The 15,831-nt window shown below is 41.7% G+C and overlaps 1 protein-coding gene across 2 annotated transcripts in view; it reads right to left on the bottom strand.

Annotated features, from left to right (window-relative positions):
• The window catches only part of ruvbl1 (RuvB-like AAA ATPase 1), a 76,738-nt gene that overhangs the window by 42,002 nt on the left and 18,905 nt on the right, over nucleotides 1-15,831 (bottom strand). For both annotated transcript variants that reach the window (XM_087994061.1, XM_043707584.2), the window contains exon 4: nucleotides 1,128-1,279. In XM_087994061.1, coding sequence (XP_087850187.1) covers nucleotides 1,128-1,279 — 152 coding nt within the window. The remainder of the gene's footprint in view (nucleotides 1-1,127; nucleotides 1,280-15,831) is intronic.

The raw sequence follows: 15,831 nt of genomic DNA, 5'->3' as shown, positions 1-15,831 counted from the left end.
GCTGTGGTCAAATAATCTGGAAACAGTGTCTAGGCTTACACACAAAGAATGGCTACTCCTGCACCCTCGCCAGGGTCAGCATTTTCCAGAAAGCAGTGAAAGGCAGGAAGAAGGTTTGGAAAGAAAAAACGTAGCCAAGTACGAGTAGCTTAACCTAAAATATATCTATTGATCCATTCATAGGAATTTAAAGTTACTCATATTAAAGTTCCCAAGTTTGCCATCAACTGATGGCAGCTAATTGATTTTTGCAACTTTTGTGGTGTTCTGTACACAAGACTGTGATCCATCACTTAAGCTACTGATCATTGGAAGCAATGGCCAGGAAAGCTCAAGTCTCAGTCAACATCAGAAACAGACGGCTTCTGATAGTTAAAGGTTAATCTGTTTAAATAAGAACAAGGTACCCATTATATTTGAACTCAACGTATAGTCCATTTGAAAAGGCTAAGTAGGACAATTAACTTTTGGTAAAAGTAAGTCAAATTCTGTTTTTTGAATATATATTAACATTAGGCAGTATTTGGAGCCAATTAAATTCCACAACTTAACCTGTTTACAATTAAAATACAATGACTATGTAAATAAAATTTGGCTTTGTTGGTCTAGCTTTAAATATTTTTCTTGGATTTAAAGAAAATCTTCTTCATCCATCTTCCTATGAAATTACAAGGCAACAGCTTTGCCCATAAACTTCTGGTGTTCCACTCCTAATTCTATCTTTCAATTTCTGTCATCAGATCTGTACCCATCAATATTACACCTTAGACTTATACAGCTCAAAACATTGCTTCAGACACAACCCTAGTACACAAAGACAAACACTAATAATGATAGTTAAGCTCAGCAACACCAAATCCACGCCATACAGTGTGCAGATTTCAGAATCATGTTAACTGGTTTAGAAACATCGCTCAATAATACTGTGCTCTCATCTGTAGCCTGGAGTTTCAGTGCTGTGATATACTTTATGGATTGCATCCCAGGTTGGTGACAGTTTCAAAGTTGATATATATACACATCAGAAAATATTATATGGTCTCTTTCCCAAATATTATCTTCTGCCGAAAATACAGAGCAGCTCTCTTGTTTTAGCATGATGAATATATACATAAAATTTTCCATACCTTCAGCTGCTTGGTGCCTTTTGCTGTCTTTAGCCCAATGATAACATGGCTAATTGTCTTTCCATAACCACCCATGGGATTCTCCGTCTCACAAGGGGTCAGCTCTGTGACCTCGCCTTCATAAACCTCTTTTGTTTCTTTTATCCTTAAGCCTGTAAAAATATTTGAAATGTTAATTGCAGTCAATAAATCACGTAAATGTTGGGGCAAGGGAAGAAAACAAAAATAACCACAAAACGTCTTAGCTTCACAAACGTTTCTCATAACTACAGAATTGTTGCTTCCAAAAGTTCTGCAATTCTTGGAAAGCAGTCGAGCACTAATACAAGAGTCATTATCAAGTTGGTCATCCAGTAAAAGCTTAAAAATGTGTTGCTGGAAAAGTACAGCAGGTCAGGCAGCAAAGGAGCAGGAGAATCGATGTTTCGGGCATAAGCCCTTCTTCAGGAATGAGTAGAGGGAGGAGAGCTTCTTCAAGGAAGACATCCTTGCAAGAAGATTCGCAGTAGGTTAAAATCAACTAGGAGAAAGTGAGGACTGCAGATGCTGGAGATCAGAGCTGAAAAATGTGTTGCTGGAAAAGCGCAGCAGGTCAGGCAGCATCAAAGGAGCAGGAGAATCGACAACAGATTTTTAAGCTCTGATCTCCAACATCTGCAGTCCTCACTTTTTCCATCCAGTAAAAGCTTTGTGAAAGAGATGCTAAACATTGGAAGTCAAGAGTCTTTGTGCTCCACAGAAACCAGGATTTGCTGTTGATGAATATTAATATTTTTAACACATTTGCTATCAAATTGAATAGGAAATGGTTGACAGTGAGACTATATTGAGCAGCATGAGATGTACACAGTACTTTCAATCTTCAACAGGTACCAAAACAAAAACATATCACAGTCCTAAATGCTATCAAAGCAATTTCACTTCACTCAAGAAATGTAACTGCCCATGAAATCAAACAGCACCATAATGAGAACCTTGCCAGCAAACAGTCTGCTGAGAAGGTCAGTTGTTAAAGTCACTGGTTATCAAGGCCTGGAAACTTTGCTCCGAGGTCCCATGTGGAGCTACCTCATCCTAGATTAACAGCAGCAATATTCTTTTATTATCTCTTGGGACATAAACATCTTTGACAACATTTGTTACCAATCTCTAATTGCTCTTGAGGTGGTGACGATGAGCTACTTTCTTGAACTGACACAGTTCACTTGGTAATGGTAGAGCCGCCAAGCTGCCATAAAGGGAGTTCCAGAATTTTGATTCAGCTACAGTGAAGGAATTGTGTTAATAGTTCCATGTCAGGATATGGGAACTTGCAGCTGGTCACATTTCCTATGTCTGTTGCTCTTGCTCTCGGCAAGGAGCGTTGGTTTAGAAGTGCAGTCAAAAGAGCCTTAGTGAAGTACTGCAGTGCATCTTGTACGTAGTGCATACTGTGGCCAATGTACTGGTGGAGGAGAATGTAAATGATCAAGTTGTAAGTTTGCTCACTGAGCTGGCAGATTTGTTTTCAGACATCTTGTCACCATGTTAGGTAACATCATCAGTGATCTTCAGGTGAAGCACTGGTGTTCTGTCCCGTTTTCATTTTGTGTGTCTTGGTCTGTTGTAGTGGATGATATTATTTCCAGTAAGCTCAAATGATTAAAGGTGGTGGATGGGACATCCATAATGTGGACTGTTGTTTTCTAAATTCTACCAAATATACCCCTTGTTTAAAAAAGTAAAAAAGAATGCTAAATGATTTCCTTTCAGGGTACTACACAGTAATCCTCTTCTCAACATATTCCCTGCAGCCAGAAGTCACTTTGCTGACATGAATGGCGGGATGATCTATATATCCCTTTTCCTGAGATAAAGGTTCTAATTCAACAAAATTCTACCCTCACTTTGGGATGTTGCTGTTTCTCAAGCTTGGATCATTGATGAATTGTCTAGAGCGTAGCATACCTTACAGCACCAGGCATACCTGCCTCTAGTTTTATATTGCTCCTTGTGGCACTGAAAAGTTTTAAAGAGCAGATAAATCCCGTGTTATACATGGGCATGGTGTAAAGTCACTATTCCACAGAAGACCCAGTGCATCACAATCTTGCTGATTTTTCAGGTCTATCTGCTGGACTATGATCAGTTATATCAATAGTCTCACCCAACAGTTAAGGAAACTCAGTCCCGCACCATTCAGACTCAGGAGTTGAAACAAAATGACGACCAACTATAAAATCAATTACTAATCAGTATTTCATTTAGATTTTATATAAAGGCTGGACCAAGCTGGGTTTTTATTCTATCAATGATATTGTGTCCTGTTAACACTCCCAATAGCTAGCTTCATTGCCTAGAATGGTAGTGAGGACTGGGATTTTTAGTTTGTAAACTTTCGCCTGCTTGCGACATTGGACGAGATGCTTTCAAAGAAACTGCGGTATGAGTAGAAGAAAACTATGAAAAGCTTCTTACAGATTTAATTATCAAAGACTTTTGTGGGCAGCCAGTTTTATGGCAACCACATTCTTATAACCTCTTATGAAACATTGATTTTATTTCAGGCATCTTTGGATAAGGTTAGGAGATTGGCTTTACAGCTGGATTTAGTCCGAACCAGGTGGATCAGAGGTTGAAAGTGGCAGAAAGATGCACCACTAAAACATCTCAATCTTTCAGTAGGTGTGTTATTTGTTCGCAAAGTTCCTCCATCCTGACATTCAGAATATGCACTAACCCATCAATGAGGCTGGCTGTATGAGCGATTTAACTGCACTCCTTTTATCTCTCAACCTGACAACAATGCTGACAACAGTTTCATCTGCGAGCTTGAATTACAGAAACCTCTGACAGGGCACATCATCACTTCAAGGAAACATTGTGGGCTTCTCTCCTTTTATTTCTCCATGAGTTTTTAATTTGACAGCTACATAAAGGGCAGGGAAAGTCAACAACTTTATTTTTCTCAAAAAAATGGGTCAACACTGCTGTTACTTTGTTGGGGTGATTCAGACATCACTATGGAGCAAGGGCTTGGCCACATTCTGTCTCAGAGTATCCAAGTATTAGGAAACCCATGGCCAAGCTCCTGTGCAGAGTCTGGCCTACTAATACACGCTCTAATGTTAGTCATTGGAAACTGATATCAATAGGTGTGACAGCAAGTTTACCATCATCATTAAATACGTTGGGCTTGCACTCATTGGAGTTTAGAAGAGAGGGGATTTTGTTGAAATGCAGATTTTCAGGGGGCTTGACAGGGCAAATGCAGAGAAGTAGTCTATCCACGTGATAGAGTCCACGACTAGAGGCACTATGTCAAACAAACGAATCATCTATTTAAGCCAGAGCTGAGAATGAATCTTCTTTTCTCAGAGCACTGCAACAGTATATTGTAGGCTGATATAAACAGATTTTTAATCAGTAAAGGAATCAAGGGTTATCAGGGAAAGGCAGGAACATGTTATTGAGGAGGATCAAATCAGCCATAACCTCATTAAATGGTATAGAAACCTCAGAGGGCTGCATGCTCCTTCATCTCAGTATTATTAGCTGCATATTCCAGGTTTACTAATGCAACTTAAATCCCACCAGCTGCTCTGATGGAATTTGTTGCAGTGCCTCAGAGCATTAGCCTGGTTTTCTGGATTATTCATTATTCATCCAATAACAGTATCAGTATGCCATTATCTCAGCTGAATTGACCGAAAAATGTAAAATAAATAGTGTGGATGTGATTTTAAGTTCGCTCGCTGAGCTGGAAGGTTTGTTTTTAGACGTTTCATCACCGTACCAGGCAACATCATCAGAGACACTCCGGTGAAGCACTGGTGTTAGTGCCCGCGTTCTATTTGTGTGTTTCGGTTCCCTTGGGTTGGTGGTGTCATTTCCTGTGGTAATGTAATTTCCTGTTCTTTTTTCTCAGAGGATGGTAAATGGGGTCCAAGTCAATGTGTTTGTTGATAGCATTCCGGTTGGAATGCCATGCTTCTAGGAATTCTTGTGCGTGTCTCTGTTTGGCTTGTCCTAGAATGGATGTGTTGTCCCAGTGGAAGTGGCGTCCTTCTTCATGTCTTTATAAGGATACTAATGATAGCAGGTCACATCTTTTTGTGGCTAGTTGATGTTCATGTATCCTGGTGGCTAGTTTTTTGCCTGTTTGTCCAATGTAGTGTTTGTTACAATTCTTGCCAGGTATTTTGTAAATGACATTGGTTTTGCTTGTTGTCTGTATAATGTCTTTCAAGTTCAATAGATGCTGTTTTAGCATGTTGGTGGGTTTGTGCGCTACCATAGTGCCAAGAGGTCTGAGTAGTCTAGCTGTCATTTCCGGCAGTCAGTTAAAATAAATATTGTAACACTCTTCAAGACATAGATGGAAGTGTGATAAGGTTCAGGACACTCTAGGAATCAGAATTACCTAACTCTATTACAAAGGTATAAAACTTAAAATGACTAATATCAAGGAATTGGAAATGGACAAATATGGTACATATATTTAATAACATCAATAAAATTAACATCAAGGCAACAGCAGACTCCTTAATCCTATCTCCTTTTACTACAAAACAGATTTAGGAATAAAGTTGAGGAATATCTGTATAGTAACAATCCATGAAAGTACACAACTAAATAGGAGAACAAAGCTCTAGATTAACACTGGATTAATATCCAATATGTTACTCACAACTAACAAGGTTGATTAGAATTGGTCATTTAAAGAGATTATAACTGAGGATTCAAAATAACTGAAAAAGCATTAACATGGTTTTGTCAAAGAATAGTTGTGTTTAACAAATTTACTCCTGTTCTTTGAAGGAAAGATAACCTGGTTTTCTTCTGCCTTATAGTAGTTTACTGTAGAGAATAAAGAGAGTGTACTCCTAAACTGCTGGTGGTCCAAATGCTTTTCTGTCTCCTGTTCACAGCCCAAACTATTCATCTACCTGGGAACTAATCACATAACTGTTAGCTGGCAGAAAACCTTTGTCATTGGTAACTGGTCACTCATCCACTAACCAATCCCTGATTTGTTGCCAATCATAGCTCCATTTGGACACAACCCTTTGACTCTATTCCAACACAATGGAATATCAAGTTACAATGATACCCAATTTTACAACAGTTCTTCTCTCATTTCAGGACACAATTTTTAAAAAAAGATGCAAATAAAAAGCTATGACCTTTACACTTGGAATAAGTGGTTTGTCTTATGAGAATTGACTGGAGATACTGGGCTTGTATCCACTGGAGTGACAGGTGATTTGTTTGAAGAGTATGAAATGGCCTTGGCAAGGTGGGCATGGAAAAGGTGTTTCCCCTTGCGGGTCAGTCCCAAACTAGATGGGCAGTTTAACGTTTGGGGTTGCTGTTACAGGGTAAAGCGGAGGAGGATTTTCTCTCTCAGGGAACTGTATGACTTTGGAACTATCTGCTTCAGAAGGCAATAAAGGCAGGTTCATAGAATATTTTTTAAGACAAAGTGTTTAGATTCTTGTTAGGCAGGGAAGTGAAGAGTTATCAGAGTTTAAATGAGAATGTTGAACTCAAAACACAAACAGAGCAGCCATGATCTTACTGAATGTCAGAAAATGCTTGATGGGCTGAATGATCTACTATTTCATATGTGCTATTTTGAATTCTTGTATTTATTTTTTTTAGATTAGATTAGATTCCCTACAGTGTGGAAACAGGCCCTTCGGCCCAACAAGTCCACACCGACCCTTCGAAGAGTAACCCACCCAGACCCATTTCCCTCTGACTAATGTACCTAACACTATGGACAATTTAGCATGGCCAATTCACCTAACCTGCACATCTTTGGATTGCAAGAGGAAACCGGAGCACCCGGAGGAAACCCACGCAGACACTGGGAGAATGTGCAAACTCCACACAGTCGCCTGAGGCTGGAATCGAACCCAGGTCGCTGGCGTGTCAGGCAGCAGTGCTAACCACTGAGCCACGAAACACCTCCCAGCTGAGCATTGAGAGATATGTTTTTGCCTCTGTTGCCATTGTCAGACTGCAGATCCTAAATTAACACATTTACTCTTAATCTCAGTGCGATTCCAGAACAGACATATCCTCAACTGAATCTTCTAAGTCTGGAAACTGTATGACAAATATCATGAACAAAGCAGACTATGATATGTTGTATTTCCTAATATTGCCTAGACATTATTACATGCCAACAGTGGTGAATAATCAAAGCTGCTGGAAAAAAAAACGGATTGTCTGTTGAAAGACCTCAGTGTGGTCTCTTCTTTCCATGACAACATGACGGGAAAGGCCAGCTATGATGATAAATCAGCTATGATCACAAATCAGATTTACACCATTCTACTGGAAGGAATCCATTCAGCAACAAAGAATTAGGTTTTGATTCCTGGAAAAAAATTGATTGACCATTAGTATGAAGAGGACAAGTATTACATTCCGAGGTTTGCCAGCATCTGTAGATATTGGCAACATGAGCAGTCTGGCTATTGATAGCTTCACATAGTGAGACTCCACAATTGCCAGCAACTTGTCACCCAAAATCAACATGTGCAATCAGAGAAGCTGCAGTTGTTACATCCAAGTTGGATAAAAGTGTAAAACAGCAACCTTATGATCTCGACAGAGACTGATAACTTTTAAAAAGACATTTGAATTTTCAGTTACCAACTGGAAGCATCATAAAACAAGAGTTTACGGTTTAAATATTTACAGGAATAATCTCAAAGTCACAGAAACAGGGCCCAAACTTGCGATTAGCATCAGGAGTTTTGTTCTAAAATTATTCCATGTTGTTTTTTTTTTAAAAACAGGCATGTTACCCAACGAGAACTATATTGAAGTGGTCCACTCCACTTTGTTAATCCTCCTGATTGTTTCTAACCCATGACTTTTCTAATTGCAGTCTCTCCCATCTGGACTCTCCCGTTACTGCTGACCCTCCCAATTGCAGGTCCCTCTATTTCCAGGACTTCTCGGTCGCTGCTGATACTTCCTCTCATTGCCTCAAACTTATGGCTTAACTCTTGCAAGTCAAACTTCGCTTATCAATTTCTTACCACTCAATTATAGTATAGCTCCTCAACTCCAATCTCAGAAATAAAAAGACAATTTAAAATAAATCATAACCAGTTATACAGCTCGATACTTCTAACACCATATTATGAGATTTGGAGACCAACAGCCAATCCATAGCCACCACCACTGCTCCTAAACATTCCCAGTAAAATAACCTGAATCTTAAACACTTCATATTGTGTTATGACACAGGGTAAACCCTTCTGCTAATTTAAACCAAACACACAGAAAAGCTCACCTTGCCTCATAAGCTGTTAAAGTATGAGTGACAGACGACTATCTAAATTCCACTATTTAAAAGAAAAAATTAACCATTTATTTTTTAACTCCAAAAAAGAACATTAAACAACAACTATCTACTCAGTAAGCATCCTTTTGTCTTGATTTATCTGCCTCCCACCCTCTAACAATATACTGATCCTGTAAAGCCCTATAAAATTTGTAGCAAATCAATTTTCAAAACCAGTTGCCGTTGTCGGGTGTCAAATTTCCTCGGTCTGTAGATTTCCCCTGGATCGTCTTCGGTCTTCTGCTGCAAGGATGTTTCATATGAAAAAGGTACCTTCTAGAGAGATGGTCAGGGGGCAGTCTTTATGACATTAAGTGCTCTCAGTCTCTCTGGCTAACTGTTCAAAGTGCCTGCTTTTTATACCCCAAAACGGTGGCACAGTGGTTAGCACTGCTGCCTCACACTGCCAGAGACCCGGGTTCAATTCCCGCCTCAGGCGACTGACTGTGTGGAGTTTGCACGTTCTCCCCGTGTCTGCATGGGTTTCCTCCGGATGCTCCGGTTTCCTCCCACAGTCCAAAGATGTGCAGGTCAGGTGAATTGGCCACGCTAAATTGCCCGTAGTGTTAGGTATAGGGGTAAATGTAGGGGTATGGGTGGGTTGCGCTTCGGCGGGTCAGTGTGGACTTGTTGGGCCGAAGGGCCTGTTTCCACACTGTAATGTAATCTAAAAAATTGTGGGCGGCATGGTGGCACAGTGGTTAGCACTGCTGCCTCACAGCGCCTGAGACCCGGGTTCAATTCCCGCCTCAGGCGACTGACTATGTGGAGTTTGCACATTCTCCCCATGTCTGCGTGGGTTTCCTCCGGGTACTCCGGTTTCCTCCCACAGTCCAAAGATGTGCAGGTCAGGTGAATTGGCCATGCTAAGTTGCCCGTAGTGTTAGGTAAGGGGTAAATGTAGGGGTATGGGTGGGTTGCGCTTCGGCGGGTCGGTGTGGACTTGTTGGGCCGAAGGGCCTGTTTCCACACTGTAATGTAATCTAATCTAATCTAAAAACATCGGATCATCTCGTTGGTTTAATGCTGTCAAAATAGTAAAACTCAAATTCGATTGGGTTTTAGTATCTTGGGGAATAATTTAAACTGATTGTACAACAATTCAAATTCAACCAACAACTCAGTATCTGAGCTACATTTCAAATGTCGCATCTTCAAATTATCCAGCATACTCTGTGCCTGCAATGAGTCACATGACAGGTCTGCTAGTGTTTCAACTTTCACACTTCTTAAGGGTGCAGTACATGCCTTCAACTCCATAACATTTGTAACATTGAGAACATCAAGCTGAAAGTCCATCAAGCTTGTGTCTTCAGTGCACTCTACAACAGTGGTTAGACTTGGACATATCTGCTCATCAAGAAATGAGGTTAACATTCCACCTTCACTTAGATCCTCAGCTTAGTGTGGCAATAAAGATAATCAACACAATCAATGCAGAGGTCATGGAGGATGCTTATTCCATCAGCACATATGCATTGCTATACTGGCTCAGCCATGCTCATTGGGTATCTGGCTGTCAGCCATCTAAACATCTCTGTGATGAACAGGCCATTTTGTCATGACTTCCTGGGTCCCAAACCTCCACTACAAAGTGTTTGCAAGTGCATTATCAAGATGGTGGCATCACCACTGACAACTGAGAGATGGTGGTTTGTCATCTAGAAGCTGATTAGAAAGGTACTGGAAGAAATCGAGTGGAAATGAAAAGCTCAGTTGGCCAAAGAGGAGAATCCACAAGGAAATCTGTACTTTCTTCAGGAGGCAGAGGGAGTTATTGAGAGGAGTTACAGGGAGGTAGTCACTCCTCAGGTACAAGAAAAAGGCAGATGGGTTACAGTCAGGGGATGGAAAGGGAAGGGGCAGGAAGTGCAGGAATCTCCTGTGGCCATTCCCCTCAAGAATAAGTATACCGATTTGGATATTGTTGGTGGGGGGGGGGGGGGGGGGGGGGGGGAGAAGACGACTTACCAGGGGAAAGCAGTGGGGCACAGGGCTCTGGCACAGAGTCTGTCCCTGCTGCTCAGAAGGGAAGGGGGAAGAGGAGCAGAGCAGTAGTCATTGGGGACTCCATAGTTAGGGGAACAGATAAGAGGTTCCGTGGGGACGAGAGACACTCATGGTTGGTGTGTTGCCTCCCAGGTGCCAGGATTAGTGATGTCTCTGATCGTGTTTTTGGGATCCTTATGGGGGAGGGGGCGCAGCCCCAAGTTGTGGTCCACATAGGAAGAGAGATGGGGATTTAAGGCAGAAATTCAGGGATCTAGGAAGGAAGCTTAGAGCTAGGATGAACAGAGTTGTTGTCTCTGGTTTGTGGCCCGTGCCACGTGCTAGGGAGGAATAGGAAGAGAGAGGAGTTGAACACGTGGCTACAGGGATGGTGCAGGAGGAAGGGTTTTGGATTCTTAGATAATTGGGGCTCTTACTGGGGTAGGTGGGACCTCTACAAGCAGGATGGTCTTCATCTGAACCAGCGGGGTACCAATATTCTGAGGGGGAAATTCGCTAAGGCTATTGGGGTGGGTTTAAACTAATTCAGCAGGGGGATGGGAATCAAAATTGTAGTTCGAGTATAGAAAAGGATGAGAGTAGGGAGGTCCAAAATCATGTTTCAGGGACGCAAGATGGTACCGGCAAGCAAGAAGTTGGCTTGAAGTGTGTCTACTTCAACACCAGGAGCATCCGGGATAAGGTGGGTGAACTTGCAGCATGGGTTGGTACCTGGGACTTCGATGTTGTGGCCATTTCGGAGACATGGATAGAGCAGGGACAGGAATGGTTGTTGCATGTTCCAGGATTTAGATGTTTCAGTAAGAACAGAGAAGATGGTAAAAGAGGAGGTGTGGCATTGTCGGTCAAGGACAGCATTACAATTGCAGAAAGGATTTTTGGGGAGTCCTCAACTGAGCTAGTATGGGCTGAGGTTAGAAACAGGAAAGGAGCGGTCACCCTGTTGGAGTTTTCTATAGGTCTCTGAATAGTTCCAGAGATGTAGAGGAAAGGATAGCAAAGATGATTCTCGATAGGAGTAAGAGAGACAGGGTAGTTGTCATGGTGGAATTCAACTTTCCAAATATTGACTGGGAACACTATAGTACGAGTACTATAGATGGGTCAGTTTTTATCCAGTGTATGCAGGAGGGCTTCCTGACACAATATGTAGACAGGCCAACAGGGGGCGAAGCCACTTTAGATTTGGTACTGGGTAATGAGCCAAGCCAGGTGTTAGACTTGGAAGTAGGTGAGCACTTTGGTGAAAGGGATCACAATTTTGTTATGTTTACTTTAGTGATAGAAAGGGATAGGTGTATACCACTGGGCAAGAGTTACAGCTGGGAGAAAGGCAATAATGATGCGATTAGGCAAGATTTAGGAAGCATAGGATGGGGAAGGAAACTGCAGGGGGTAGGCACATTAGAAATGTGGAGCTTATTCAAGGAAAAGCTCCTGTGTGTCCTAGATAAGTATGTACCTGTCAGGCAGGGAGGAAGCCGTAGGGTGTGGGAGCTGTGGTTTACGAAGAAAGTGGAATCTCTGGTCACCAGGATACACGAACACCAGCTAACCACAAAAAGACACGACCCTCTCTCCCTCGTAGTCCTATACACGGATGAAAAAAGCCACCAATTCGACTGGGGCAACACATCTATCCTGAGACAGGCTAAGCAAAGACATGCCAGAGAATTCGTAGAGGCCTGGCACTCCAACCACAATGCCATAAACAAACACATAGATCTAGATACCATCTATCAACCCCTCAGAAAACGAACAGGAAATGACATCACCACAAACCCCAGGAACCCCATCCAGGACAAACATATAAATAGAAAGCAGGAGACAACAGCTTCGCTTCACTTGGAGGTCGTCACTGATGATGTTACCTAGCCAGGTAATGAAACGTCTGGATATCAAATCTACAGCTCAGTGATCAAACCTACACCCTAAACCTCAACCTGAGCTACAAACCTTCACAAACCTTGCAAAAAGGCATTAGCTTTTATTAATAGAGGAATCGAGATTCGGAACCATGAGGTTATGCTGCAGCTGTACAAAACTCTGGTGCGGCCGCACTTGGGAGTATTGTGTACAGTTCTGGTCACCGCATTATAAGAAGGATGCGGAAGCTTTGGAAACGGTGCAGAGATTTACTAGAATGTTGCCTGGTATGGAGGGAATGTCTTACGAAGAAAGGCTGAGGGACTTGAGGCTGTTTTTGTTGGAGTGAAGAAGGTTGAGAGGTGACTTAATAGAGACATAGAAGATAATCAGAGGGTTAGATAGGGTGGACTGGGAGAGCCTTTTTCCAAGTATGGTGACGGCGAGCGCGAGGGGGCATAGCTTTAAATTGAGGGGTGATAAATATAGGACAGATGTCAGAGGTAGTTTCTTTACTCAGAGAGTAGTAAGGGTACGGAATGCTTTGCCTGCAACGGTAGTAGATTCACCAACTTTAAGTACATTTAAATCATCATTGGACAAGCATATGGACCTACATGGAATAGTGTAGTTGGGATGGGCTTCAGATTGGTATGACAGGTCAGCGCAACATCCAGGGCCAAAGGGCCCGTACTGCGCTGTAATGTTCTATGTTCTTTAGTCCAGTGTCATGCTCGACAGCAAATGTGGATTGAAAGGTCATCATTTGGAAATCTAGGTTTAAAAGTGTTCAGAACTATGTATAGCTTGAGGTTTGATTTGTATTTCTACACGTGTGTAAATAATTGCACTTTCATTTTAGATTACTTGTTAATGTGCCATCAGGTTGTCTGGACATTTGGTTAAATGTATTTAAATGAAGCATTTAAAAATCCTTGAGGTGGAACCCTTCAGGGTTTTGGAAAGCAAGCATAGAAAAGAGGAATAAAATGGGCTGATATCTAGCAACAAAATTGTCTTGAGACAGACATAGACAAGTTTCCCTTTGGAAGGAGATCTTGCTGAGTTGCAGATTTCTTTGAAACAAAGAGAGAAGCAGGTCAGGGACAAAAGACATTGAAGATCAGCAGTGCTGACTGATTTGGGCAGATGGAAAGTCTCAGGTTGCTCAGAAGTTATAAGAGAAAAGCCCCAGGTACAGAAAGCTTTAAAGATTCCAGAAGTGTGTTTGGTGAGCCCAAAAGGAGCTCAGTGCTAACAACTTAGCAGTCTCTTTAAATCATTCCAGTATTTTTAAAAACTAGCCATGCCCTAACTGCCTGATCATCAAGACCAAATCCTATTGCATTTTTGAGAAAAAAGGTGATTTATAAATCAGAATTAAATAATCCTTGCCATCTCCACTGCTCTCATTAGGTACTTCTCCTCTGAATTCCACAGGTATAAAACTGGTATTCTCATTCTTAGGATGTCAGAGTGATAGACATACTATGGAACTGTTGAATGCATGAATTGAAGAATCACATGTTTGGAAGTAAGTGAGCTATAACTTAAAGATCTTAGAGGAGACATTAAGTAACGATTACAGCGCTGAGTAAATACAGAAACTTTCTAGAAAGAAGCCAAGTACAGCTGTGCATGCTGAATATGGAACTTCAAAGGGGAAAACGGGTCACCCTTCAATGTTGGTTGAGTGACAACAAGGTTGCTGTGAATAAAAAGATGGAATCTTTATGACATTTGAAATATGACTGTTTTGCTTTGTTTGTATTTGGTATAAAATATTTTGTTTTTCACCATGTGTAATCAACCTTGATGTTCCTTTTCAAAAAATACATTGGCAGCCTATTGTGAATATGTCCAGTGACTGCCTACCATCGCAAACAAATTATGGTTTAATCAAGCTAAGTTTCGTACTGAGATCTGACTTGTCCCGAATTACAATCAGCTGGGATCATAACAGCAAAGCTTCTGAGCCACAGCAGGAGATGCCAAACAGTTGGCCACAAGGCACAAACCATTGACACCTAAGACACAAGATTGTAGCTATTAATATAAAGCACCTGAATGTAGAAATTCAGTACATCAAGTCATCAACTTAGAGGAATAGTTGGGTCAGAAAAACAACTGCAAAGAAATTACAATCTAAGTTGAACAAGATATTCTATATATAATTAAACAGAACAAGAGCACATAAATTTATTGCAAAACCATACCAGGGTAGATAAACAAACCACAGTAATAATAGATGAATGCTGTTAAACAGCTCATGTAGAAACAGAGAAATCTAGAGGCCTTAGTAAAGTTGATGCTCGAGTTCAACCAGTGTAAAGCAGCAATCAACACAAATAAAGAAACACATACATAGAAGAATACAGCGCAGTACAGGCCCTTCGGCCCTCGATGTTGCGCCGATCCAAGCCCACCTAACCTACACTAGCCCACTATCCTCCATATGCCTATCCAATGTCCGCTTAAATGCCCATAATGAGGGAGAGTCCACCACTGCTACTGGCAGGGCATTCCATGAACTCACGACTCGCTGAGTAAAGAACCTACCCCTAACATCTGTCCTATACCTACCCCCTCTTAATTTAAAGCTATGCCCCCTTGTAATAGCTGACTCCATACATGGAAAAAGATTCTCACTGTCGACTCTATCTAAACCCCTAATCATCTTGTACACCTCTATCAAGTCACCCCTAAACCTTCTTTTCTCCAATGAAAACAACCCCAAGTGCCTCAGCCTTTCCTCATACGATCTTCCTACCATACCAGGCAACATCCTGGTAAACCTCCTCTGCACCCATTCCAGTGCCTCCATATCCTTCCTATTGTATGTCGACCAAAACTGCATACAATACTCCAGATGCGGCCGCACCAGAGTCTTACACAACTGCAACATGACCTCAGGACTCCGGAACTCAATTCCTCTACCAATAAAAGCCAGTACGCCATATGCCTTCTTCACCGCACTATTTACCTGGGTGGCAACTTTCAAAGATCTGTGTACATGGACACCAAGATCCCTCTGCTCATCCACACTACCAAGTACCCGACCATTAGTCCAGTACCCCATCTTTTTGTTACTCTTACCAAAGTGAATCACCTCACACTTAGCTACATTGAACTCCATTTGCCACCTTTCTGCCCTTCACAAAACCATGCTGACTATCCTTGATCACATTATTCCTATCCAGATGTTCATAAATCCTATCCCTTACAATTCTCTCTAAGATTTTGCCCACAACAGAAGTGAGACTCACCGGCCTATAGTTACTAGGGTTATCCCTACTCCCCTTCTTGAACAAGGGGACCACATTTGTTAGCCTCCAATCTTCTGGCACTACTCCTGTAGACAACGAGGACATAAAAATCAAGGCCAATGGCTCTGCAATCTCCTCCCTTGCTTCCCAGAGAATCCTAGGATAAATGCCATCAGGCCCAGGGGACTTATCTATTTTCACCCTTTCCAGAATTTCC

The sequence above is a fragment of the Chiloscyllium plagiosum genome, unplaced genomic scaffold, assembly GCF_037043375.1.
Source record: "Chiloscyllium plagiosum isolate Xiang-an unplaced genomic scaffold, Cpla_swu_hap1 HiC_scaffold_14, whole genome shotgun sequence".
NCBI lineage: Eukaryota > Metazoa > Chordata > Chondrichthyes > Orectolobiformes > Hemiscylliidae > Chiloscyllium > Chiloscyllium plagiosum.
The sequence above is the reverse complement of the archived record's forward strand: the minus strand, read 5'-3'. Positions and strand labels throughout refer to the sequence as shown.